This window comes from Mus pahari, chromosome 5 (assembly GCF_900095145.1).
Source record: "Mus pahari chromosome 5, PAHARI_EIJ_v1.1, whole genome shotgun sequence".
NCBI lineage: Eukaryota > Metazoa > Chordata > Mammalia > Rodentia > Muridae > Mus > Mus pahari.
In genome coordinates this window covers 93,751,630-93,777,288 of record NC_034594.1, presented here as the reverse complement: position 1 = coordinate 93,777,288, position 25,659 = coordinate 93,751,630, and the positions used below count along the sequence as shown (strand labels likewise).

The following is a 25,659-nucleotide window of genomic DNA, read 5'->3' as shown; positions in this document are numbered from 1 at the left end:
ATAGAAAGGAGGGAGGGAGGGAGGGAGGGAGGGAGGAAGGGGCAGGTTGTAGGGTGACAGGCTTAGAGGATTGTGGGGTAACAGGCTGGAAGAAAGGAGATGTGGAACTCACACATGAAAGGGGGCCAGTGTTTATCAGCAGAAGGGCCTGCCTCTTTTCCGTAACCCAGCCCTCAGAGACTGGATACAGTGCTGCTGAGGAGAGAACCTTCCCCAAGCACGCACTACTAGTACTGCCTTTGAGAGTTTATTTGAGCCCAGGATTAATCTGTCTAGTTTTGATGGGCCAGCAGGACATCCCACACAGTTCTTGGCAAGGCTAAGCTGTCAAGTCTGCCATGTTTGTCTGCCATCCCTACAGACTCTTCTTTCCTGAAGGCATCCTCTTCCTCCTTCCTCCTCCTCTTCCTCCCCCTCTACCTCTGAGACCAGTATCTACCTATTCCCATCCATGGCTTCCAGGCATTGACTTTCTAGAAGATTCCATTCAGTCGTGCTCAGCCAAGGGTGGATTACGCTATAGACCAAGACTTCACATCTCCAGATGGTAACCAGTGCCCAGGTCCCCCAGAGAGGGTCTCATCTTGGCAAGGCGCTCCTGGCTTTCATTGGCCCAGCTGTGTTCCTGGCCCTATTTCTTACCTGGAGCAAGTCCGAGGCTATCTCAAGCCCGTATCCCAGCACCTATCTGCCTGAACGACAAGCACTCCGCTAGCTCTTATTGTTGAACTTGGTTTTTTTTGTTGTTTTTTTTTTCCCCTGAGGCAAGATCTCTTGTAGCCCAGGCCAGCATCTAATTCACCATGTAGCCAAGGATGGTTTTGGATGCCTGGTCCTCCTACCTCCACTTCTGCAGTGCTAGAATTGTCGACATGTACTAGCACGTCTGCTTTATTTATTCCATGCTAAGGATGGAGCCAGGTCTTCATGCATGCTAAGCAAGCCCTCTACCAACTGAGCTGTATCCCCAGGCCCTTCCTATGTTCTTGAACACATCTGGAACTAGGTGTGTGAAATGGCAATGCCTTCCTGCCCTTCTGGCTCTCAGGGAGCTGAGATAAAGAAGGAGTGTGTGGGCGTGACCAAACCTCCCTTAACTGCTGCAGCTGGGACTTTTAGAACCACTCTGTATGGCCTCTGTGGCCTCCGTTTTATGACCTCATTTCCCTACACAAACATCAGTGTTTACTTAATGAGATATCTCCAAATCCAAATACTGATTACTCTTCAAGAACTCTGTTGAGGGATGAGAGCCAAAACCCAGAGCTCAGCAAGGTCTGGTGAACACGGGCTCTGTAGCAGGCCTGGGGAACTGCAGGGCCCAGTGTGGATACAAGTGCATCTGTCAAAACGAGTCCGCCAGATAGGACTAGGGCTGGCCAGTAGGGATACCGAGCAGCAGATGTCATCCACAGCTCTGATGGAATACTAGGGTGACAGAGGGACACGTCTGAAATGCTTTCTAGTAGCTTCTTTCACTGCAGGCTCCATTCTCCATTCCAGGGACCTCACCCATTCAGCCAGCCTCACCAGAGGCGTGGATCCCTGCAGCCATCCTTTCTCCAAAATCTGGGTCTGCTAAATATCAAACACAGGTGGCTCAGTGAAGCCTCACGGAGATAGATCAGCCAGCATGACCAAGGCACTCTTGTGCTGTGCCCAGCCTGAGAGTTGTGGGAGTGGATCTGAGTCCCAGGGAATCCATTGAAGCATCTAGGTTCTTGTATTCCAGGTTAGACTGGGGGCTAGAAATACAAATAGAGTTTTTGAGAAAGGAAAAGCATCCCAGAGAATGAGAATGGGTAAAGTTCTCATGCCTGTTACTAAGATAAAGTAGTATAACAGAAGCAACTTGGGGGAATAAGAATTTATGGGACTCACAGTTTCAGGTTATAATTCACCATTGGGGGTCAGGGGAAGTCAAGGAGTTAGGAACTTGAAGCCACTGGTCACATTACATCTGCAGGCAGAAGAAACCAACAAATGCATGCAGACCGCTCAGGATCTCTTGCCTAGGGAATGATGCCACCCACAGTAGGTGGGTGTTGACAATCAGATACTGCAATCAAGACAGGTTCTCCAAAGACATGACCACTGAGTGGCACAATCTTGATAATCTTTCACTCAAATTTTTCCTGGGTGATTCTAGATTGTGTCAAGGTGACAATTAAAACCAACCACCACAACTAGTCCTTAGAGATAAGCCCTCAAATCACTGGCCAGGAGCCACATCACCCTTTGTAGGTCATTTATGTAGCACCTAACTCACGTACATTTACATATTGTTGGCTTTTCTTGAGCATGTTCTGTGTGTTATATGAAGTCCAGGCAACCAAGGGTTTCCAGTCTTTTCCTACCACTGGCTTATTTTATATATTATTATTGATGTGGGTTTTTTTTTCTAGTCCCGTGTACTTCTTACTTCCCATGTAGTCAAGAGTGACCTTGAACTCCTAATGTTTGTGCTTCCACCTCTGGAATTCCAGTATGGCATTGGGAATGAGCCAGGACTTTGGGAGTCCCATGTCCCCAGCTCCCTGCCCTAGTTCCCTCACTTCTCTGTTATCTACAACCATGGGTTCTTTGTCCCCAACTTCCATGACAATTTCTCTTTGGCACATATCTTTAATAGTGTTATTGGCCTGGAAGAGCATTTTATATATTATGGCTACTCATTTCCCTAATGGTGTGTTGCTTAGTTTTGCTTTGTGGCTCTTTCTATAAATAATGGCACTGCAGGTATTTTCTTTGAGAACTTGAATCTCATGCTTTACAGTCAGTATTTTATCTTCTCTGCTTTTATTCCTTCCTTCATCTGTTCATTGTTAGCTCATTCTTTCCTGCTGTTCCGCAGAAATCTGTATCTCCCAGCATCTGGGGTGCACTTGTGCCCTTCAGCATGGGGGACTCCCATATCCTGTCCTCTGGGCTCCTTGTGTGTGGTGGGTTCTGTAATTCAGCCCAGGGGGTTGGACTTTCCAAGTCACAGGGGTTTCACATTCTTGTCATCCAGTATGCTTAGATGTTTGCTCGGTGACTATGCCAATGGAAGATCCCACCCATAGAGTTGAGCAGCTGAGCCACAGCAGGACCGCACTGGCTGGGGAGATAGCTCAGTCAGTGAGTATGATTCCCAGAACACACACTGAAAAGAAAGAGAAGAGGAAACTCTGCATGTGGTGGTAATCCCAGGACCGAGGAGGTAAACACTAGCGGATCCAGCTCCCTGGCAAACCTGCCTAGCCCAGTCTGTGAATTCCAGACCAGAGAGAGACACTGTCTCAAAACATCAAGCTGGTTGATGCCTGAAGAATAATAAATGAGGTCATCCTCTTGTGTGCACACACACACACACACATGCACACACATGCACACAGACACACACACACACAGAGAGACACACGCACACTTTTGGTTTTGAGACAGGATCTCAAATTGTAGCTCTGGCTGGCCTATAACTCTCTTTGTTAACTAGGCTGGCCTCAGATTCATAGGGATCTTCCTGTCTTTACCTCTGATCCTGAGTGCTGAAATTAAAGGAGTGCACCACCACCATCCTTAGCAATATACACACTTTAAAAAAAAAAAAATGGTTTCATTCTTTTCTAGGCCAGGAATATAGTCCAGAGTAGAAGAATTGCTTAGGGCCCATGAAGAGAGAGGTCCAGTATCACCCAAAACAAACAGCAAACCTGCTGACTTTCTGAAAGTACAATTGCCCTGAGTGAATGCTTTTTTTAAAATATGATTTTTGGAACTTTCCAAGTAGATGTGTAGAGAACATAATGAACAAGCTTGCCAATATCGAGTTTCCTATACAGAACTGAGCAAAGAAACCCAACAAGACCCCAAGCAACCATCAGGAAGGAGGTGGAGTTCCTGGTGAGCCTGCAGGGAACTTTCTGGGTGCTGAGATGGCCTGCTTGCTCTACAAGAACAGACACAGGCCTGCCCACCTCAGCAGAGGGGGAAAGAGAGAGGCCAAACTACAAGGTCTGTGAATACAGTTCCCTCCCTGGCAGGTTGGTGGGCCCTGCCTGGGGCAGAAGGAGAACATAAACTCCATGGAGCTAGTAACCACTGGCTCCCAGCAGCTTAGTTGCCACACGAGGGCACAGGTTCCCCACGTCTGTCATAGCATTGTGATCCTGGTGGGTGGCAGGCATCTTGGCCCAGAAGTGGGGCTTAAGCATGCGGACCAGCCTTCCCCAGAGCCTAAGGGCTTGGTGTGTCATGCCAAGTGGTTTCTGCTATGGGGAATCAGTGACCGTGTAATCCCGGTGGCGGCAGGAAAGCAGGATCTGGAACCCTGTAAGAGCACAGGATGGAATGTAGAGGGTGGCACCTCCCGCCCCTCAAGGGCTGACCCCACCCCTAGACAGGATCTTTGCCAACCATAAAGTGGGGGCTGAAAGCAGTGGAAATGTGTTCTTTCCTGATTCTGGAGATAGGGAGTCACAGGGTAGCCTCACCAGGCCCATGGCTCACAGAGAAGCTTCTCTCCCTCGTCTAGCCTCTGGTGGTGGCTAGCATTCCTCAGCTTGGGACTACCTCAATGTGATCTCTGCCTCGAGATCACATGGCCCTCTCTGTTTGAGCCCTGTGTTCCTTTACCTTTGAGGACCCTGTGATGACATTTAGGACTGGCTACTCAGGTCATTGCAAATGTCACCTTTGTCGTGTCTGCCATGTTCTTTGTTGCCTAAATTCAGTTGACCATAGGTTTCAGGAATTTAGGCAATGTCATCAGCTTCCTTCATATTCTGCAAGTGTTTTTCTTCACACCCGATCCACAGAATCACTGCCGTGGTTGCTTTTTGCTCATGAAGAAACAGGCACAAAGAGGGCACACAGTTTTCTTCCAACCACACAGCTCAGAGTAGACTAAACTGAGCTGAAGTGGAACCCAAGTCTTTTGCTATTATGCCTGCTATTCTCACTGGGTGTTCATCATTCATCTATCCATCCAACATTCTCCATCCATCCATCCATCCATCTGTCTGTCCATCCATCCACCATCCATCCATCCATCCATCCATCCATCCGTCTGTCCATCCATCCATCCATCCATCCGTCTGTCCATCCAACATTCTCCATCCATCCATCCATCCATCCATCTGTCCATCCATCCACCATCCATCCATCCATCCATCCATCCATCATTCTTCATCCATCCATCCATCCTCCATTCATTTGACGTACTGGCATGCTCAAACCTCTTAGTGGGCATAGGCTTAGAACTTGGCAATCAGACCTAGCTGGTGCCTGCTCCTGGGCCTGTCCACCCACCAGGGAGATAGGGCAAGCTTAAACATACCTGTAGTTCCTCCCAAGGGAGCCCAGTCATCTGCTAAACTCAAACTGAGGAAGGCTCCATCTTCCACAGCATCAGAGATATGTACCTAATACCTCACGAGATATCCGACCTTGACCTGGGACTGGGGGAGGACGGACACTTCTTTGGCAAGGGCATCTGATGACAGTCTTGGGAGAGGAATAGAGGTAGCTCGGAGGATACAGATGGGAAGGCAGGAGCTGGGGTCAGAGTTGTAGCCACAGTTAACCCAGAATCCAGCCCAGGAGATATATAGGTTGACAGTCAAAAATGTCTGCTCTAACCTTTCCCATCTTCGGAGGCCCCTAAAGCAGGCTAGGGACCATCAACTCATAGTGTTTCAACTTATTGCCATGCCAGTGTCTCTTTGGGTCTCAGTAGTTCTGTCTGTGAGATGGGACACAGGCTCCTGCCTGACTCTGGTCTCATGGTCCTGTGTCAGCTGCTCAGGTCTGGTCTTTCTACTCTCTCCCTTCCCTGGTTGGAGATCAGGGCCCACCCTGGTGCTCAGGCTGAGTCTGGGTGAGTCAGCACGCTGTTCACTTTCCCAGACAGGCATCGCTGGGTGGGGCTCAGGGGCCTCAACCCTCCCTCCCCTTGCTTTCTTTCCCTCCTCTCACTCCATTAGGAAGGAACATGTCCATTCCTGCCCCAGGGATGTTCCATGCTACAAAACCCACGCCCTCCCTTCATTTCCCCATCTGTGAGAGCCTTGCTCTTACTCCCAGCCGGCATCACCCTCATACCTCCCTTCCAGGAAGTCATGGCTCCCGTCATTCTAGCTCCCCAAGGACCCATTACCAAGGCTCTGGGCGTGCTAGCTCAGGCCCGGTCTTGGTGCTAGGGTGCACGTGGGATTCTCATCACCTCAACCTCTCCTTTTGTCTCCTGCCAGAACTCCTGTGCTGACATGTGAGAAGGGGGCATGAGTTGGGGTGTCAGGAGGGTGAGCGTGGTGTGATCCCCTGCTGAGCTCTTCTGTTCTCCTGTTGTTATATAAGAAGGGAGGTGCTGGCTGAGCACCTACTAAGGACCCGGTACAGTTACTCCGTACACTTCTTGTGCTTCCTTCTTCTGTCTACACCTGCTCATCCATCTACACCCACACCAGCCTGCAGGCAAGGGATGCTTGGCTCTACCAGGTCACACACAGTGGCAGCACTGAAACTTGGACCAGTCCACCCCATCTGTCTACCTTCAAAGTTCAAACTCCGCCTACAACATGTAGGGTGGCCCCTCAGACACCACCACCCCAGGGTGAGCTGGAGACCAACTGAGTGATGCCCCAGAGGGACCAGCAGGCAGAGTTCCTGGGGAGGGTACCAGTGAGGATTTGGGGAGCGGAAGCTTGTACCTTAGTGAACTGGCGATATCCGCATGTCCAATTTGACGTCCTGAGAGCAGAGGCTGGCTTTCATTCTGCCTCTTGGGTAAGGCTCGTGACATTCTTATGCATATTTGAGGGAAGGTATGCATGGGTACATGTTTGAGTACGTGCAAATGCCTATGCATGTGTGTACATAGACATGTGGAGGCCAGAGGATCACTCTTCCTTACTTTTTGAACCTGGAGTCCCTGATTCAACTAGCCCGTGAACCCCGGAGAGCTCCTCTCTCTGCCTCCCCACTGCTAGGACTTTAGGTGCACACTGCTATGCCTAGTATTTTTCACGGATGCTGGGGACCTAAACTTCTCCTCGCTCCTGCATAGCCAGTGCTGCCCACCAAGATATCCCGTCTTCAGCCCACTTCTCCACTTCCGACTCTTTGTCCCGTTTCATCCTTGGCATTTTTTTCAAGTTCCCCAACCTCCCACAGCAGAGGTGCACATGAGCATACTCTTATACTCCCAGGCTATGATCAAGTAGCTGACATAGCTGGCCCTTCTTGTTGCCTTCTTCCCCTGGTCCAACCCAAAGCTCTTCTGAGATTGATCCTCTAAGAGTTCAGAAGTGGATAGCATGTGTCTTGATTTGACTCCCAGGGCCAGATCCAGGCCCACACCCACAATCTAGTACCCTCCCAAATTGAGTCCTCATTTCAGACTCAGAAAAACCTTCAGGGCCACTCATTGCCCCCATGGCTCCAGGGTCCAGATCCTACTGTTGCAGGCCCAGTCTGCCAACTATCTGGCATGAGGGAAGAATAAAGACTTGCTCCCCAGGCTTTTGATCAAATCTGTTATCAGGGAATGGCCAACCACCCCACTGTACCCTGGTAAAGCTGTTTGGGGAAGCTGTCATAGTTTCTCTGGGTGTCTTACCCATGGCCACCAGCAGACTAAAAGTCCTCAAGAACTGTTCTCTAATAGAGTGGAGTAGCCCCAGAGACTGGAACACCATCCAGTGTGCAAGCTCTGCTCCGGCACACTCCCAGCTACCTCGCACGGCCACAGCTGCGAGGTCAGTCACGACCCCCCTCTCTGGACCTGTGTCCTCCTTAAGGCCACTTGTTGTACAGGAGTTGGTAGCAATGCATCTTCCTTGATGACCACCATAACAAGGTGTCCAGGGCCCTACAGGAAGCTCCCGTGTGCTCCACAGAGCTTGGGGCTGAGAGAAAGAAGGCAATGCCTGGGCAGAAACTTGTGTTCCCTGTTTCCTTGGTGATGGAGGTTGGCCCTGTGGAAGGGAAGCAACATGCCTCTTCCCCTACAGGACAGCAAGGACTCTCTGAAGACAGCCTCTTCCTCTGTGTGGGACACAGACACCACCCTGAGCACTCTCCTTCCCTTACAGAGTGGCCCCATTTTTGAGTGCATGTCAAAATACCTTGACAATGTTTACTCCTGCCTCCTGCCTCCTGCTCCAGAGTCCAGAGGGATCTGGGTCACACCAGACACTACCTGGGACTGCTGTGTGGTCTCAGTCTGGTGGTAGACATCTTCATGTCATCACTGTTTTGGGGTCCTAGCAAAGCTAGACCTTACTGCCAGCTCAATGCCAAGGAGGCCCCACTCCTGGGTTTGGGGTCACTTACAGCCACCAGTTTCTGTATTCTTGTCATTTCTGTCACTGTGATAAAATACACTGACAAAAGGCACCTTGGAGAAGGGTACAGGAACCAAAAACAGCTGGTTACATCACAGCTACAGCCAAGAGCAGAGCGAGAATAAATTCATGCTGGCATGCTTTCTTGCATCCAGCCTGTTTTCTGTATTATACAGCCAGAAATCCCCACTTGAAGAATGGTCCTGCCCACAGTGGGTTAGGTCTTTTCACACCAATAACAACCAAGGTGTGCCCATAGACCAGCCTGAATTAGTTGGTCACTCACTGAGATTTTTCTCATGGATGATGCTAGTTTGTGTCAAATTAACAATGAAAACTAAGAATCTTCAAACCCCAGCTTGCTGCCCATTGCCCACTGACCTTCCCCTGCAGCACACCCAGCTTCCAGCACTCCGTTAGCCTCCCGGGCTTATCCCCAGGAGCCATGCTGTTATTCTGCCTGAGTCTCCTCTTCCCAAACGTGCCTGTGTGCAACAGGAACATGAATGTCCATCCTGTCATAGTCACAGCGAGAGCCACTTGGCCTGAAGTCCATCAGCCACCCCTGCTTCTCCTCCCTTGGGACACTAAGCAACCTCTTCACAGCAAGGCCACAATCAAGCCTCAAAGTAGTGCAGTTCCCCATAGGTGGATCCCCTCCGTAGCTGGCTTGAGCATGAGAGCAGTTGAAAGGGACTTGTGACTTGTGCTCTCCTCTGCCCATGAGCTTGTAGTCCACTGGAGAAATGTCTCTGGACACCTTCTGGGCTCTATTCCTGGGCAGGTATACACGTTCAAAGGTGCCTGGATATGCAGTGCTGCTGGGCAGAACCTGGGCTCTGGAATACCAACCTGAGACCCTACTGGTGTTCTTTGGTAGGGGTGCAAATTAGGTTTGTGAAGGAGCTTCAGGAAGGAAGTTACCCAGGGGTCCCTCAGTGTCCAGGTTACAGATACAACAAGGGATTTTCGTGAGATAGAGAATGCAGGAAGGAAGGCTTCTAGGGCTGTGGAAAAACCACAAGGGCTGCTCAAGGCTAGATAAGCTCATTGGGCTTGCAAGACCCTATAGAGTGACATAGTTGAACGCTTCCTTCTGGATCTAGGGATTGATATTTGTAAAGCTCAGATGTGAGTGCATCAGGCTGTCACCTGCCTGTCATACCTTGTGCTATGTTGTGAAGCAGGCTAGTTTTCATGCACAGTTGGACACACTGAATCATCACATCTGGTTTTCTCAGTAGTCACACTGTCCACTGTAGTAGCCAATCAAAATGGAACCCCACACAGCGTCACCAATCTGAGTCACTACTGTGGTGCCTTTCCAGACTTCACACTCTACTTCTAACTTAGACTATGGCTCATGCATCCTTTGGATGAGGGTCATTGTCCTAGTTTCACTTCCTATTGCTGTGATGATACCTCAACAAAAAGCAATCAGGAAGAAAGTTTATTTTAACTCATAGATTCCAGGTTACTGTCCATTGTTGTGAAGAAGTCATGACATGAACTTGAAGTAGTCCCATCACACCATCACACCATCACACCCAGACTCAAAAGCATAGAGAAATAAATGCACATATGCTCACTTGAACGGCTTTCTTTCTTCTTTTGCTCAGCTCAATTTGACCAAGCTCACACAGTTTAGAACTGCCTAGGGAATGGTGCCACCCAGAGCAGACTGGTTTTTTTTCTATACCAATTAACTTAAGACAATCAGTCCCCCAAAGACATGCCCATAGGTCAGCCTACTGTAGACAATACCTCAAGACTCTCTTCCCAGCTGATTCTAAGTTATACCAAATTGACAATTAAAATGAATCACAGTTGCTGAGGATGGATTTTGGAGTATGTGTCTCCAAAACCTGGAGGCCCTAGGTCAGGTGGCCAAGGGTTCTAAAAGACTCGTTAAATGTTGAGTAGAGCCATAGCCTTCAATGCATATAGATGATTGCAGTCGTCCTGAGCAATGAAAAACAAGCCATGGGCCCACGTGACGGCTAAGGGTATTCAAGATGGGTCTGTGAATGAAAAGCATCACCACATAGAGTGCTAGAACAATACTCTACAATTTAGTTCAGCTCACCAGCTTGAACACCATTCTTGGGCAGTCGCAGTAACTCAGTTGGTAAAGTTTTTGCTTTCCAACTCACCCTCAGAACCCACATAGAAGATATGGGCATGGTGTCATGGTATGTGCTTACAATCCCAAGCCTATGGAGACAGAGACAGGTGGATCACAGGCTCACTAGCTCGCTACCCTAGGCTCTTTGGGTTCCATGTCGGTGATAGACATGATATTTAAAATAAAATTCAAAAAGCCAACAAGGGAGATGGATAACATCTGAGAACCAACAGCTGAGATTGACCTCTGGCCTCCACATGTGTACACACACCTCACACAGAAAGATTTATCTTGAATCTTGAACTTCTCCTTCAGCTGCTTCCGAGCCCGAGTGATCTGACTGAAGCCAAACATTTGCCCTTAAGGATGCAGCCTTTCGCTCAGTCTGATAGCAATGAGCTCTTAGGACCTTATTCCTGGATTTAGTGTTGTCATGGTCCTATGTACTGTCCATGTTCTTGTATTCATGCATGTGCCCATGCATTGACCTGTATAGGCACACGGGAGCAGGGCTGCAACCCAAACATGTGGTCAGCTGAGTTTAGACCCAGCAAACCTGAAGGAGGTATCCAGAATTTCAATATAAGGATTGTAGTGATGCAGAGCCACCCACCAGGCAGCCTTCTAGCTGTGAGTGTGAATAAACAATGGAGGTCAGAGCACAGCTTCTAAGTGTCACTCCTCAGATGCCATCCACGTTTTGTTTGAGACAGGGTCTCTATTGACCTTGAACTTTGCCAAGCTGCTAGACTAGCTAGCCAGTGGGCTCTGCCTGTCTCTTCCTCCATCTCAATGTAGCTGGAATTATACGCCCATACCAACCTCTTCCTGTTTTTACTGTCACCTCTGGGAATCGAACTCAGATCCTTAGGCTTCCAAGGCAGGCACTTTACCCACCAAGCTATCTCTCAAACCCCCTTGGAGCTTCCAGTTTGGGTCCACTGATTGATTCTTTCAAGGTCTGACTCTAAGGTAGAGCTGACTAAGAGTTTGGCATAGAAAGTCAAAAGGACAGGCTTCTGAAGTCAATCTGTGGGTGCCTGCACACGTCAATGGCTACTCCTGTAGTTTGGGGTCCTTAGTGCGCTATTTGTGCCCCGTGGGTCTTCTTCCTGAGAATATCACCTTTTGCCTCCACAGGCCTCCCACCCTAAGTGGCAGCCCTGTCATCTCAGATATCTCCTTGATACGGCTTTCTCCACACCCCGCTGGCCCTGGAGAATCACCCTTCAGCACCCACCACCCCTACATGAACCCCCATATGGAGCATTACCTCCGGTCTGTGCACAGCAGCCCCACACTCTCAATGATCTCTGCCGCCAGGGGCCTCAGCCCTGCTGATGGTAAGTAGTGCTGGAGCAGAGGCCGCAGGGACATTGCGGGTGGTGCTAGGGGTGACTCGGTCCGCACAGCCACTTTCATCATCTTCCAATTACACGTAAAATTAAAATTTCATCAATAGATATATCTGTTGATTAGGTCAAAGCCCTCATGATCCAGTCAGTTCCCCAGAGCACCACCTCTGTACATTCCATGGGGGACCCGAGCTTTTAACACAGGAGCCACTGAGAGATGTTTCATGTCCAGACCATAACAGCCACATCATAGGGACAGACTACTGCTTGCAACACGCCAAAGGCTGCGGAAGCCAGTATTAAGTAAGAGATGGTGTGGGACTATCTCCTTGAACTCAGCATCAAAAGGGAGGCAGAGCAGAGCTGGCTGCTGCCTGAGTCTGTTTTCTGTCCCTGTGATGGTCAAACACACATGGCCTCCCAACTCCTGGGATTCCCCTGGAGCTGGAGTTACAGGCAGCTGGCGCCCCATCCTCCAGGGATAGACCAATAATTTTCAGTAGGCTCAGATGCTTGAGAAACAGTGGACCAGCCCACTGGAACAGGTTGATTTTAACCGGAAGTGAGTAGAATCACATAATATAGTTACTTTCTCAGATCTAAATTTTTCCTAGGGGCTGAAGAGACAGGTCAGTTGGTAGGTATGAAATCCGTCCTCCAGAACCCAGGATTTTTAAAAAGAAAGTAATCAATACACAGGGCCCAGTGGCAAGCAGTTGGAATCCCCGCACTGGGGAGGCAGGGAGTGAGGTTCACTTGTGAGCCAGTCTAGTGGATTCAGTGAGGTCCCTGTTCAAGGAGAGGCCCTGACTCAAAGACAGTGGAGAGTTACTGAAGAAGGTACCCGGCGTAGATCCCTGGTCTCCATGTGAGCACAGGAGGTGGCGGATGGGCTAGGAGGTCAAGCGTTGAGACCCCATGCCAAAGGTGAATTCTTTTTCCTTCCTTAAACAGTAAATTTTTTAAAAAGATTTTATTTATATATTTTCATTTTATGTAGGTGTGCATGCATGTTTGCATAGGTTCCCCTAGAAGCCAGAAGCAAGTATTGGACCCTCTGGAGCTGGAGTTAGGGGTGGTAGGGAGCCACCCACCATGGGTGCTGGGAACTGAACACGGGCCCTCTACAGTAGCAGTATGTGTTCTTAACCCCTTGGGCAGTAGATTCTGACGGCTCCTTTCTCTTACCTTCTGTGACAGTGGCCCACGAACATCTGAAAGAGAGGGGACTATTTAGCCTCGCTGCCCCAGCCACCAACCCTTCAGACTATTACCACCAGATGACCCTCATGGCAAGCCACCCCACACCCTATGGGGACCTTCTAATGCAGAGTGGGGGTGCTGCTAGCGCACCCCATCTCCATGACTACCTCAACCCTGTGGATGGTGAGTACCAGAGGGTGTAACATGGGGTGGGGGGCAGGGATGATGCGGATGAGGGTGACTGACTGACAGTCATAGAAAACAGGTCTTCCCTCCCTTTGGAGGTGAGAGACACAAACAGAAGTCTGCACTGCATCCCAGCACTGTCTATACTGCCAGACATGGGGACTGAGCCCAAGTAATAGGATGGGTGATCAAGAGCCCGGTGGTCATCACAAAGAATGGAATGCACTCACTTAACTTCTGGGAAGAATCTATAGTGGGAAGTACAGACACCACCCACCACTGGGGGCGTGGTAAGCTAAGAGGGAATGGGGTGAGCAAAATAGAAACGGAGACGCATACTAGGATAGCAGGGTTCAGTTTTGAGACATAGAGAGAGTCAAAGGTAAGGTGTGGTGGGTGCTATTCAAGCACAGAACTGAAGGGCCAGCCCACCAGCTGGCTTGGAGAGACCAGTCCCAGCAGAGGATCAGCGGGTGCAAAGGGCCTGTGTTCCTGCTGGGAGCCCAGTGTGATCTGAGCTTGTGAGACCAGTGTGATTGGAAGACATCAGGTGAAAGACTGAGGTCAGTGTTCCCGGCTGGGCTGCGCCAACGAGTTGGGAAGTGACTAAGGCTTTGCACATCGCTGGAGTGAGAGAAGGCTGTGGAACCATTTGGGGGAGGATGTGCAGAGGAGTAAAGAGCTCTGATATTCCATTTGAAAGTACCATGTTCATGCTGATCTGAGAACCAAGTCGGAGCAGGCAGCAGCAGACCCTACTGGTGAGCTGTAGATGGGTCCGGTTAAGGGCGATGCCTGGGTAGAGACGTACGACGTGTTCCCTGCCCAGGTGTGGTGTGCACGGAAGCAGGAGGTCATTACTAAGTGTGCTCTTGGCTATGACCAAGAATCTAACCTCTCACTCCCCCAGTAGACAAAACCTGATAAAAGCAGCTTAGGTCGGCGTGTTGGTTGTGGATCACACTTTAAGGAGATCCTCCTGTCCATCATTGTGGAGATGACATGGTGGCAGGAGTGTGTGACATCCATAGTCACAAAGCAGAGACAGGCCATTTTCTCCTTTGTATTCAGTCTGGGACCCCAGCACATAGAATAACCCACGTTCAGGGTGGGTCTTCTCACCTCAGTCAGCACATTCTAGAAAATCCTCCACACACGTGTCTCCTAGATGAAGATCTTTCCAAGTTAACAATTGTTATAAATCATCATAAAGAGTCAAGGGCAAAGCCAGGGTCTAGGGACCAAGTGATAGGGTGGACTTCACTGATCAAGGCGGTGCATGTGCTAGACTGCTTTGCAGAATAGGAGGTCGGGAGTCTTGGATCGAGGAGGTCCTAAGTGCCCATCAGACGCCTTGCCCTCCCTTCTCACTAGAAGCCGTCCTGGTGGCTGCTTTCACAGGGTGTCGTAGCCCCCTGACTATGAGACCCTAGGTCAGCATACGACCCCTGCCATGGGAAGGAAACTGAAGGTCGCTGCTGTTGCGCTCCTCCAACTAGATCCCACTGCACCTGGCAACCCTAGAGCTATCCAAGGATGCCTGGGATGTGGGCTGGGTAGAGGCGTGGGGAGTCACCACCAAGCTCTAGGCTGGTGCCACCTTCCGGCTGCTGTCCTCTAGTTCTGCCGGGAGCAGCATCTCCGTGCCACAGTGGTGGGAGGAGACAGACCTGCAGAGAGGCCATCTGGTCCTGCAGGGTAGCAGGTTGGAAACGGGCTGTGGCAGCTGTTAAGAGGCCGCTGAGGGTGCAAGATTCGGGGTGGGCCCATATCATCCAGGCCTCGGCTCACATCATAGGCCCCATTCCTGGGTCTCCTGCCACAACCGCCACTGCAGCTCTGCTCAGGGGCCTTGCTCCAGTTGAGCTGTCTCTCCACAGAGGCAGAACCAAGAGTGTCCCTTCTCCAGGAAGTCTGTCTAGATGCTTCCTGCCTCCTCTGGTTGGTCCTGCCTCTCTGAGTTTTAAAGAACCACCCCACCACAAACACGAGGTCAACTTGCTCTGCTCATCCCTGCGGTTCCCTGATGGGAGGCTCCTGAGTGATAAAGCAGTGTCCCCAACACTCAGCTGAGTGTCTCTCCCTCCCTAGAAGGATGCTGGGGCCAGGACTCAGCACAGTGCTGAGTTAAGTAATGGTATTAATTAATGGTATTAAGCCCCATCCTTGCCTCTGACACAGTGAGGTCAGGGACTAGGGAGGGTGCATCCTGGACACAGTGTGTCCCAGCGTTATAAACCCAGCCACAGCTACACAGCAGGAGAGGAATATTGAGATCCAGAGCAGAGTCACGCCGACGTGCCAGCTTCTGCCACACTGGGAAGCCCCCCTCCAAGGCCCAGAGCCAGACCGTGGACATCACTGGCAAGTAGACCGACTTGTTGATGCCTTGGCTAGGGGACCAAGTTGAGCTGCAGGTGGCCCACACAGCAGGAGAGGCAGAACTGGGCAGACAGGAGTCATCCTGTGACAGCCATCCTGAGCGCCTGACTGGGCATGCACCTCCATGCAGTGTATGTGACAGAGAGAGGAATGACAGCAAGTGTTTCTCCTATGGCTGGAGTTAGGATGAGCAAACAAGTCCCCAGGACTCTAGGCCGAGTTCCAAGCCTTGCTGTAGCTGGGCCACACCATCCATGGCCAGTTCCCGAGCTCTACCCTCCAGAAGGCGGCTAGGCTGCTGGGTCTGGATCCGGCAGAGAGCAGCAGGACAGATTGCAGAGGGGGCCGATATGATAACTAGTGAGGAGACACCAGAGAGGACAAGTGAGTGGGACACAGGGGATGTGAGGCTGACTGAAGGAGAATCTAGTAAAGGTAGAATGAAGGTAAATGTCGTCTTCTCGCTGTAGACACTGGGTGCTCAATTAGTGCTGGTGTGACCTCTCACTGCCAGTATCCCTTTACCTCTCAGATCTGCCCTGATGGCCAGGGATCCATATCTTAGTTGTATCACCTCGTGCTTCCTTCTAGGCTGTGGACCACTCTGGGTATCATGTCCTCTTCACCTCCCCATCCATTGACCCTGGGCATGCTGCGCGTGGCTTGTCCCCTCTCTCCCTCGCACTGTTGTTACCAGCGTGGCAGCAGTAACAAACCAGGCTCAGCAGCCTATCCTCAGTGGGCCAGTTAAACGGAGCAGAAGTGGGGAAAAGTGTGTGTGGGTGGGGGGTTGCCTATTCACTGTGGCCTCACGGGGAAGAGGAACAGAGGGCAAGAGGCACACATGGCTAAGCAATCCTGATCAAGGTGTGGTCTAGCCATCAAATCCTCCCTGCCAAGTGGTCTGGCAAGTTATCACAACTGTGTGAAATCTCTGGGAGACAAGCTCCCCCTTCCCTTCAGCAGCACCAGTTTTCAGCCCTGTCCTCCCCCCAGCATGAGTCTCTGGTGGGGGGGAGGGGATTCAATTAATTTCATTTGTTTGTTTGTTTGCTTATTTTTAGTCTGTTGTCAGTTAACCAATGGGATGGGCACGGGTGTTTCTTTAGAATGTCTTCCTCTCCGCAGCCTCATTGCTGGCTCCCAGAGCAGATCCCCTGATGCCTCCTGCTCTGCCTTTCTCCCGCTCTGCCATGCCTGAGGGCTTGAGGGCTGTGCAGCACCAAAGGCATCATGGGCATCAAGTCCTGGGCACCTGAGGCACCATGGGAATTCCAGGCACCCAGTTCCAGCCGACCTGGATTTCTTTCACCTAAGACAGCCAGTTCTGCTGCTAGACCGGGTGGCTCACAGCCTGTGAGACCTGATGTGTCAGGAGTGACCAACACAGGAGACCAGGGAGAGAACGAGGCAGAACACAACAGAAACCACTGGAGTGGACAGGGGAGCTGCTGGCAGCAGCTACGGGTGGCCTAGAAGGGACTGGGGACAGCTCTGTTCCCTAGAACATCCAACATAGCTGCACATGTCTAAGAATCAGGAAGGCACCAGGCAGGAAGAGTTTGTGGGCCGGTGTAATACCCACCTCCAAGGGCGGTCGCCACTCACTGGATAACACAGCCACCTCCTCTCTCCACTTCTGTGTTCAGATCAGCAGATTCCCAGACACCTGAGCAGCACTGGGATGGCAGTAGTGACTGGGGACGGCTGGGGACCGGTTTTATAAACCCAAGAAAGCCATACCAATCCACAGCATTCTTCTGTTTCTCCTGCTGGTGCTTCTTCAGGAAGATTTACTGTTCTGTTTTTCTCTCGGGATGGAACCTAGGGTCTCTCACACGCTATGTGTGATTCCTTAACCACTGAGCTAGGCACAGACTTTTCTTTCTGTTTTCTTGCGTTCTACCTTTTATTTATTGTGCCTGTGTAAGCATGCACGCCACCGTGCCCATATGGGAATTGGTTTTCTCCTTACACCATGTGGGACTGCGGAATGGAACTCAGGTCATCAGTCTCGGCAGCAAGTACCACCCTCAGTCACCTCAGGTCTACTCCAGCTCCTTCCAAACCAGTGGAAGGCAGAGCTTCAAACCTGGCTTCAGATTTTTAAAAGTATTTGGGGGCATTTCCACCCAGTTTAGGTACCTGTGCAGATACCCAATCTGCTGTGTTTCTGCGAAACATGCTGAATAAGGCTGGGCCCTGCCCAACCTGCCTCCAGGGCATTGCCCCCTTCCTCCTTCTCCACTTAAGTAGAGCACGTGAGCCAGGGAAGCCCCTGCCAGCCGCTGTATTTTCTGCAGCCCACCCCCATAGGATAGCTCCGTCCCCTCATGGAAAACTTAGGTCTTTTTTTTTTTTTTTTAATCAAGTTCCCTTTTGCTCAGTACTCTGACAGAAGAAATGGTGTGCACACTCGTTCACTGCCTGCTTACTCAGCATGCGTCCTAGTTAGGTTTCACTGTTGCTGTGATAAAGCACTGATCAAAACCAACTTGTTGGAGACAGGATTTATTTCACTTTATAATGTCCAGGGGACAGTCCATCACTGAAGGAAGCCAGGGTTGGAGCTCAAGGCAGGATCCTGGTGGCAAGAACTGAAGCAGAGACCACAGGAACACTGCAGTCTGACTTGCTCCCCGTGGCTTGCTCAGTAGGCTTTTTTTATACAACCCAGGACCACCTGCCAAGAGGTGCCACCACCCACAGTGATCCGGGCCTTCCCAGCATCAATCATCAATCAAGAAAATGCTGTCACAGACTTGCCTAGTTGGTGGGGGCAATCTCTCAATTGAGGTGTCTTCTTCCCAGATCTTCCCAGATGAGTCTAGTTTGTGTCAAGTTCACAACACACACACACACACACACAAGTAAGCATGACAGGCCAGGTTCTAGGCACCACAAGAGGCTGAACACCACATCAAGTTCTCAATCTGTCTGGTCAGGCACCAGGCGCCTTTTTGGTAAGCACCCTGTTGTAGGCCCTGACCTGACCCGACTTGACCTCTGACTGCCTCCTCTCTCAGCACCCAGCAGAGAAGAGAATGTTTCAAAGGCTTTGTGTGTCCAATAGAAGCTAGGATCTGTCAAATGTGAGGTGGCCTGAGCAGAAGGCTGGTGGGCAAGGCACTCAGATCCTTCTCCAACTCAACGATATCATTTTACGTGAGTCAAGGACCCAGTGCACAATAGTGCGTTTAGCATTCATAACTGGCTTCACTTTGGGGATTAAATGAATGATTCTTTTGTTTTGTTTTGTTTTGTTGTGTTTTTTGAGACAGGGTTTCTCTGTACAGCGCTGGCTGTCCTGGAGCTCACTTTGTAGACCAGGCTGGCCTTGAACTCAGAAATCCTCCTGCCTCTGCCTCCCAAGTGCTGGGATTAAAGGCGTGTGCCACCACTCCCGGCTTAAATGAATGGTTCTTAAAAGGTGTCTTAGGGGCCGGGTGTGGTGGCTCACGCCTTTAATCCCAGCATTTGGGAGGCAGAGGCAGGTGGATTTCTGAGTTTGAGGCCAGCCTGGTCTACAAAGTGAGTTCCAGGGCTACATAGAGAAACCCTGTTTCGAAAAACCAAAAAAAAAAAAAAAAAAAGGTGTCTTAAGGTTTTACTGCTGTTGAAGAGATACCATGACCAAGGCAACTCTTACAATGACTTTTAATTGGGGCTGGCTAACAGGTTCAGAGTTTAGTCCATTAACATCAAGGTGGGAGTGTTCAGGCAGGCATGGTATAGGAGGAGTTGAGAGTTCTACCTCCTCATCTGAAGGCTGCTAGGAGAAGACCGGCTTCCAGGCAGCTAGGACAAAGATCTCAAAGCCTATGCCCACAATGTCACACCTATTCCAACAAGGACACACCTCCTAATAGTGCCACTCCCTGGGCCAAATACAGACAAACCGTCACAGAATGGAACTTTTTTTTATTAAATAGGGACTCATGTAATTCAGGCTAGCCATGAACTTACTATGTAGCTGAGGATGACCTTGGATTTCTGATCCTCCTGCCTCTACTTCTCAAGTGCTAAAAGTACAGGCCTGCACCATTATGGCAATGTATGTGTTGCTGGGCATGTAGGCCAGGGCTTCGTACCTGATAGACAAGTACTGTACCAAGTGGGCTATATCCCCATCCCTAGAACTTTTCTTTTTCTTCCCAAAGGGGCAAAGTTATACATAACAGAATGGGATGTCTCTGTCTGAGAACCACAAGAGTGTCTTGTGAACTTCGTGTACACCCCACATATGGGACACATTAGATGGGTCAGAAAGGCAGCAAGGCCTCTGACAGGTCCAGACACCAATGCCACCATCCACCCTGGGCTAGAAGGAGGCTGACCTGAGGCTCTGATATAGGCTCACCTCTCCTTCCATGTCCTTTCTTCTTCTCTTGCCTGATTTTCAGCAGGAAGACCAGAAGCTGAGCCACGGAAAAGACAACAGAACCAGTCAGAAATTCAAGGTCATCCACTCCTCTGCTGGTGGCTCTGTGGAGAGTGAGGAGTTCACTGCTTGTCACCAGTCCCTAGCATGGCACATTCTCAAGCTAGGCTGTTGATGCTGGCATTGTAACTGCAGGGCCCCAGCAGCCACAGCCTACCCCCCCCCCCGCCCATCCCTCCTGAGAAGATTGAAATGTCCTGATTGAAGTACTGTCTGCTCACAGACCTATAAGTCCTCCCAGCTGTGTGTTTTATTGTCATATTGACACTAATGTGCCTCGGATGTCACCTCCATCCTGATGCTCATTCTTTATGCAGGGTGGGGAGGCTCAGAAACCGATGGCATTGATCTCACAGGAGAGAGGCAGACATCGCTGGGGCCTCAGGGGACTGCTTCAGGCAGGAATCCAGGCCCAGCCTGGCACAGAGGGGAGACTGAGGCTGAGGAGAACAGCTGTGGGTCCCACTGGCTGCTGAGCACAGGCTGGGAATGAGCTGGGGAAGAGAGGCCTTTTGGTGAACCTGAGTTGACCAGGATATGATTCTGCTTCCTCAGTTGGGGAACTCAAAGCCCAAGCCTTGGCTTTCTCCACCCTGGGGACATGACTGACAAATGGGGCCACTGGCCTCTAAGTCATCAGCTCAGTGGCCTCGCCGTGGCCTCGCCGTGGAGCGAGGCTCCCCCACAAGGAGGATGGGGGCTTGAGTCCGTGGAGTGTAGATGAGTAAAATACTTGGGCTGAATTCAACAGAACACAACCTGAGAGTGAGCGTAGAAAAGACCTGGGCCAACTGCAGTGGATTATACCTGTAATCTCAGCACTGGGAAGGTGTTAAGTGGAAGAATCAGGAGTTCAAGACCGCCCTCTGCTACATCACGTCCTGTCTCAAAAAATGAAAAGAAAAGACAGTGGGATGAGGTGAAGAAGATTTGACCCGTTCATAAAGGGCTTGGCCTGGAAAGCATGAGGACAGGAGTTCAAATCCCCAGAACCCACGTGGAAAGCAGCAGGGTGACCCGCCCCTGTCATCCCAGTGGTAGGATGGAAGGCAGGTACAAGAGGATCCTTGTAAGCTTGGAGGCTAGCCAGCCTAGCTGAATCAGTGTGCCCAGGCCAAAGAGGCCTGGGAGGAGGGAGGGGAAAGGAGGAGGGAGAGGGAAAAGGAGAAGAGAGGAGAGGAGAGGAGAGGAAGAGAACTAACGGACGAGACAGAGTCAGAGATAGGTAGGAGGAATAGGCCACATCAGGCATCCACTGAGGGATGACAAGCAAGTGCTGGTCACTCGGTGGCCAGCGTTAGGACAGGCAGCAACCACAGATGGATGGCAGCTGTGAATGCTTGAGTCCCCAAACATAAATCACAGGAAAAGCACAGGAAATGAGTGCCAGGCTTTTCTTCCTATTTAGTGATTTATCAAGGGAAGAGGCGCGTTAATAAACACATTTCCCTCGAGGGCCAGGAATAACGGAGATGAATACTACTGTCAGTTTGAGCCTGCTTCCTCTTGTTAGGGGCACCCGAGAGGGTGGGAGTCAGAGTGTTAGCAGCAAAATCTCTTTCTGAAAAAATATATGACGATGGGCTGTGGTGATAGCTCATTCAAGAAAGTGCTTGCCTTGCAAGCCTGGGGCCCTAAGTTCCCTAGGATCCCTGGGGGGGGGGGGGGAATGGTATGCTAGGGCACCCACTGAGGAGGTGGAGACTGGTGAATCCCTGAGACTCCTTGACCACCCAGCCTAGCTTCCTTGGTGAGTACTACCTGAGTAAGAGACCCTGTCTAAACAAGTAGGTGGACGGTTCCTGAGGAACAGCGCCTGAGAATGTCTTCTGGCCTCTACGTGCGCATGCGTGCACACAAACAGACACATAAGCACACATACCCAAAGAAAATGTGTATACCGAAGGCATGGATAAGTCACACTATAGTGGATGCTGGAGCCTTCGTGTCACCCTCATTTCATAACACAGAGTCTGTAGGATGACCCCCTTTTGTATCTTCCTTTCTTTGAGATAAGGATCATCAAGACATGAAATTGAGGTGTCAGAGAGTGCCCATATGGAGGCCTGTCGGGCAAAGTGCTGTAACTCCCTAGTCTGGGATCAGTCATCTTTTCTAGACTTTGGGCCTTTCCTTCTCCCTAGACTGCAGGTCCACTCTGCCCATCCGCACCCCTCGAAGAAGCCCCGGGAATTAGACAGCTCACGCAGACATGTGGACAGGGTTATAGGCACCATCCTCAGAACTCTGTATGACTTCACAGCAAATGCGCACCATACAGCATGGTGCCTGGATTGGAGGGAAGCTGGGGATGGCTGTATGATGCCTAGCATTTGGGCAGGACCAGGACTGCTTTCAGGCAGCATCTGAAGCCAACACATATATATATGATGGCCCGGAGGTTCCAGAGGGAGGCCAGAAAGGCAGAGCAGCCATTGCTCCTTGTAGGTTCCTAGAAGGCAAAGACACATCCCAGCATTCACCTTAATTTTCTATGGATCAGGCCACCCGTCACCTAAACTTTATGCCTTATGGCAGCCCTAAAGAATGCTGCTTCCATAAGACCCCTGCTGTAGAGCTGAGGCAGTGAAGAAGTTTTAGGGACTACAGTCATCCAGTGATGTCAGACCACTTCTAGGACACTTTGTCTAGAGGACAGATCCAGAATTCCTGGGGTGGGGGGGTGATGATGATGGGAAAGGAGCAGTGTGTGTGTGTGTGTGTGTGTGTGTATGAATTAGCCAGGGTTCTCTAGAGTCACAGAATTTACGGAATGTCTCTATATTGAGGGATTGAGGGAATTTATTGTGATGGCTTACAGTCTGTAGTCCAACTAACCCAACAATGGGAAGCTGTGAATGGGAAGTCCAAGGATCTCATAGTTGCTCAGGCCTATGAGGCTAATTGTTTCAGCTGCTCTTCTGTAGAAGTAGGTTCCAACAGATGTGCTGGCAAGTAAGTACAAGCAGTCGAAGAGTGAATCTTCCTTCTTCCAATGCCCTCACCTTCCCACAGAAGGTGTGACCCAAATTAAAGGTGTGTTCCACCATGCCTGGATTTGGGATTTGCTTTGTCCCAGGCTGACCTTGAACTCAGAGATCTCCTTGCCTTAGTCTCCTGGGATTAAAGGGTGTGTACTAACTTGCCTGGGCCTAAGCTCTCCATGGCCACTGTGTTTCGAGATCTCCAGGTCAGAAACTTGTGTCTCCCAGGCTCAAGATCTGGATCACACGTGAGCCCTCCAATTCTAGATTGTTGTTCATTCCAGACATAGTCAAGTTGACAATCAAGTTGCATATGTGTGTATATCTACATGCAGGGCTATATGCATACATATCCATGAGGTGTACACATTTAAGACAGCACATTCCCACCACTCAGTAGCCCAGAACTGAGGGTTTCCAAGTGTGAGCACATCTGTGAATCACATGGCCTCTCCCTGCTGCTCCTCCTTCGCCTCTCTGGTCTCTCATGGTAGCCTTCTCAGTAGGGTCTGGGGAGCAGCCAGTCTACAATCTGAATCTGTGATCCAGATCTTGAGGCTGGGAGACACAAGTTTCTGACCTGGATCTTGCCATGGAGATCTCAAGGCACAGTGGCCATGGAGAGCTTAGGCCCAGGCAAGGTAGTACACGCCTTTAATCCCAGGAGACTGAGTCTCAGCCAGGAGCCTGGCATCACACACAGTTAATCCAAGCCTCTGCTTAGTAAGTTTCCTGCAGGGGGTTCAGGTGTGAATCCCCCTGGGGGGGGTGTTTCTGGTGTGACCAACATTGCAACAAAGCTCATGGTCCTGTGACTTGTAACCCTGTTCAGTCTGCTCCTCCTGAGAGTTTCTTCAGTTATGGAAAGGGCCCATCACACCACTCTGTGGCATAGAGAAATCATGAATATTCATGATGTGTAGAGGGGGGAGAATCTGTGATGCTAACAAGTCTTCCTTTGGCTGTCTCCCAGCGTCACGATTCTCTAGTCCACGTGTGACTCCTCGACTGAGCCGCAAGCGGGCTCTATCCATCTCCCCGCTCTCAGATGCCAGCCTCGACCTACAACGCATGATTCGGACCTCTCCCAACTCGCTGGTAGCTTACATCAACAACTCCAGGAGCAGCTCAGCAGCCAGTGGCTCTTATGGACATCTGTCGGCCGGTGCCCTCAGGTGAGCCCCAACAGCAAGCAGGGTGCTGAGAACTGGGAGCTGGTCTGGGGCCACATGGCAGGGTGAAGCTTTATACTGGAGAATACAGAACTTAATACTAGTGTCTCAACATGCTAGCAACTGCATTGATAGTTCAAAAGCAATAGTGAGGGGTGGGGATGTGGCTCTTTGGTACAGTCCTTGACTGGGATGCACAGAGTTCTGTGATCCATTCCCAGCATTGTATAAAATCAGGTGTAGTGACAAATTCCAGGCATCACAGCACCTAGTGAGTCTGAGGACAGCCTGGGCTACATGAGAGCCATTCTGTAAAGAACAACAACAAAGCAGACGTGACACAGGGAGTTCACACCAACACCAGAGTACAACACTCCTGTGTGCAGAAGGAGGTGGAGACAGGCAAGCTCAAGGCTGCATTTAAGGAGCTAGGTGTGATCAGCAAGGCTAAGAACATCCGTCTTCAAGGCATGATTAGCAGTTTGCCATCTTGAGCCTCAGAATACAGTCCTCTCTGCCAAGGATATTGGTTTGGCGGTGAACCCACTCCTTCCCCCATCCTCTCCTGTTTTCCATTGCAGCCCAGCCTTCACTTTCCCCCACCCCATCAATCCCGTGGCCTACCAGCAGATCCTGAGCCAGCAGCGGGGCCTGGGCTCATCAGCCTTTGGACACACACCACCCCTGATCCAGCCTTCACCCACCTTCCTGGCCCAGCAGCCCATGACTCTCACTTCCATCAGCACCATGCCTACCCAACTTGGCAGCAGTAGCAGCAACTGTCTAAATGATGCCAATCAGGTAGGTGGGTGCAGGGAACTGGGGTGGGTCCTCACTGTTCACCCCATCCCCAAGGGTGGTTCATGCTAGGAGCTAGTAGGGATCTTGGCACTTCAGCCTGGCTGGTTGGTTGCTTTTAGGACAGAGATCACATGATGGCAAGGGCCTTAAATTGGGCCAGAAGTCCTGGCCTGGGCCCATGGTAAGCTCCTGGTCACTCAGTTCTGTCTTCTGTCCAAAAAGCTAAAAGGGATGAGAAACCCTCTCATGCAAGGGTGCTGCATGGAGACACACTACATACATCATGGGAAACAAGGTGCCTTCCCTTTCCCCTACCCCTCACCCTGCATCCCCCACCCCCCACTCCTATCTTGGCTGGCCCTGGTTGGAGGACCAATCTAAGAGTCTCAGTTTTTGATGTTTCAAACTACAGAAGGGAGGAAATGCTAGGGAGATAAGTCAGTGGCTGAAGGGCTGTTTTGCAAACATGAGAACCTGAGTTTGACGCCCCTCCCCCAGTGTCCATATTCAAAAAGTCAGGCATTGCCAGACAGTGGGGACACACGCCTTTAATCCCAGCACTCAAAAGGCAGAGGCAGGCTCAATTTCTGAGTGCAAGGCCAGCCTGATCTACATGGTAAGTACAGAGCAGTCAGGGCTACACAGAAAGACCCTGCCTCAGAAATAAGGAAGGAAAGAAAGAAAGA

At 50.6% G+C, this 25,659-nt stretch overlaps 1 protein-coding gene across 1 annotated transcript in view; it reads left to right on the top strand.

Annotated features, from left to right (window-relative positions):
- Positions 1–25,659, top strand: part of Gli2 (GLI family zinc finger 2) — a 223,421-nt gene that overhangs the window by 175,989 nt on the left and 21,773 nt on the right. The window contains exons 4-7 of the mRNA XM_021197700.1: positions 11,590–11,792; positions 13,005–13,190; positions 23,974–24,175; positions 24,754–24,973. Of these exons, the coding sequence (XP_021053359.1) occupies positions 11,590–11,792; positions 13,005–13,190; positions 23,974–24,175; positions 24,754–24,973 (811 nt within the window). The remainder of the gene's footprint in view (positions 1–11,589; positions 11,793–13,004; positions 13,191–23,973; positions 24,176–24,753; positions 24,974–25,659) is intronic.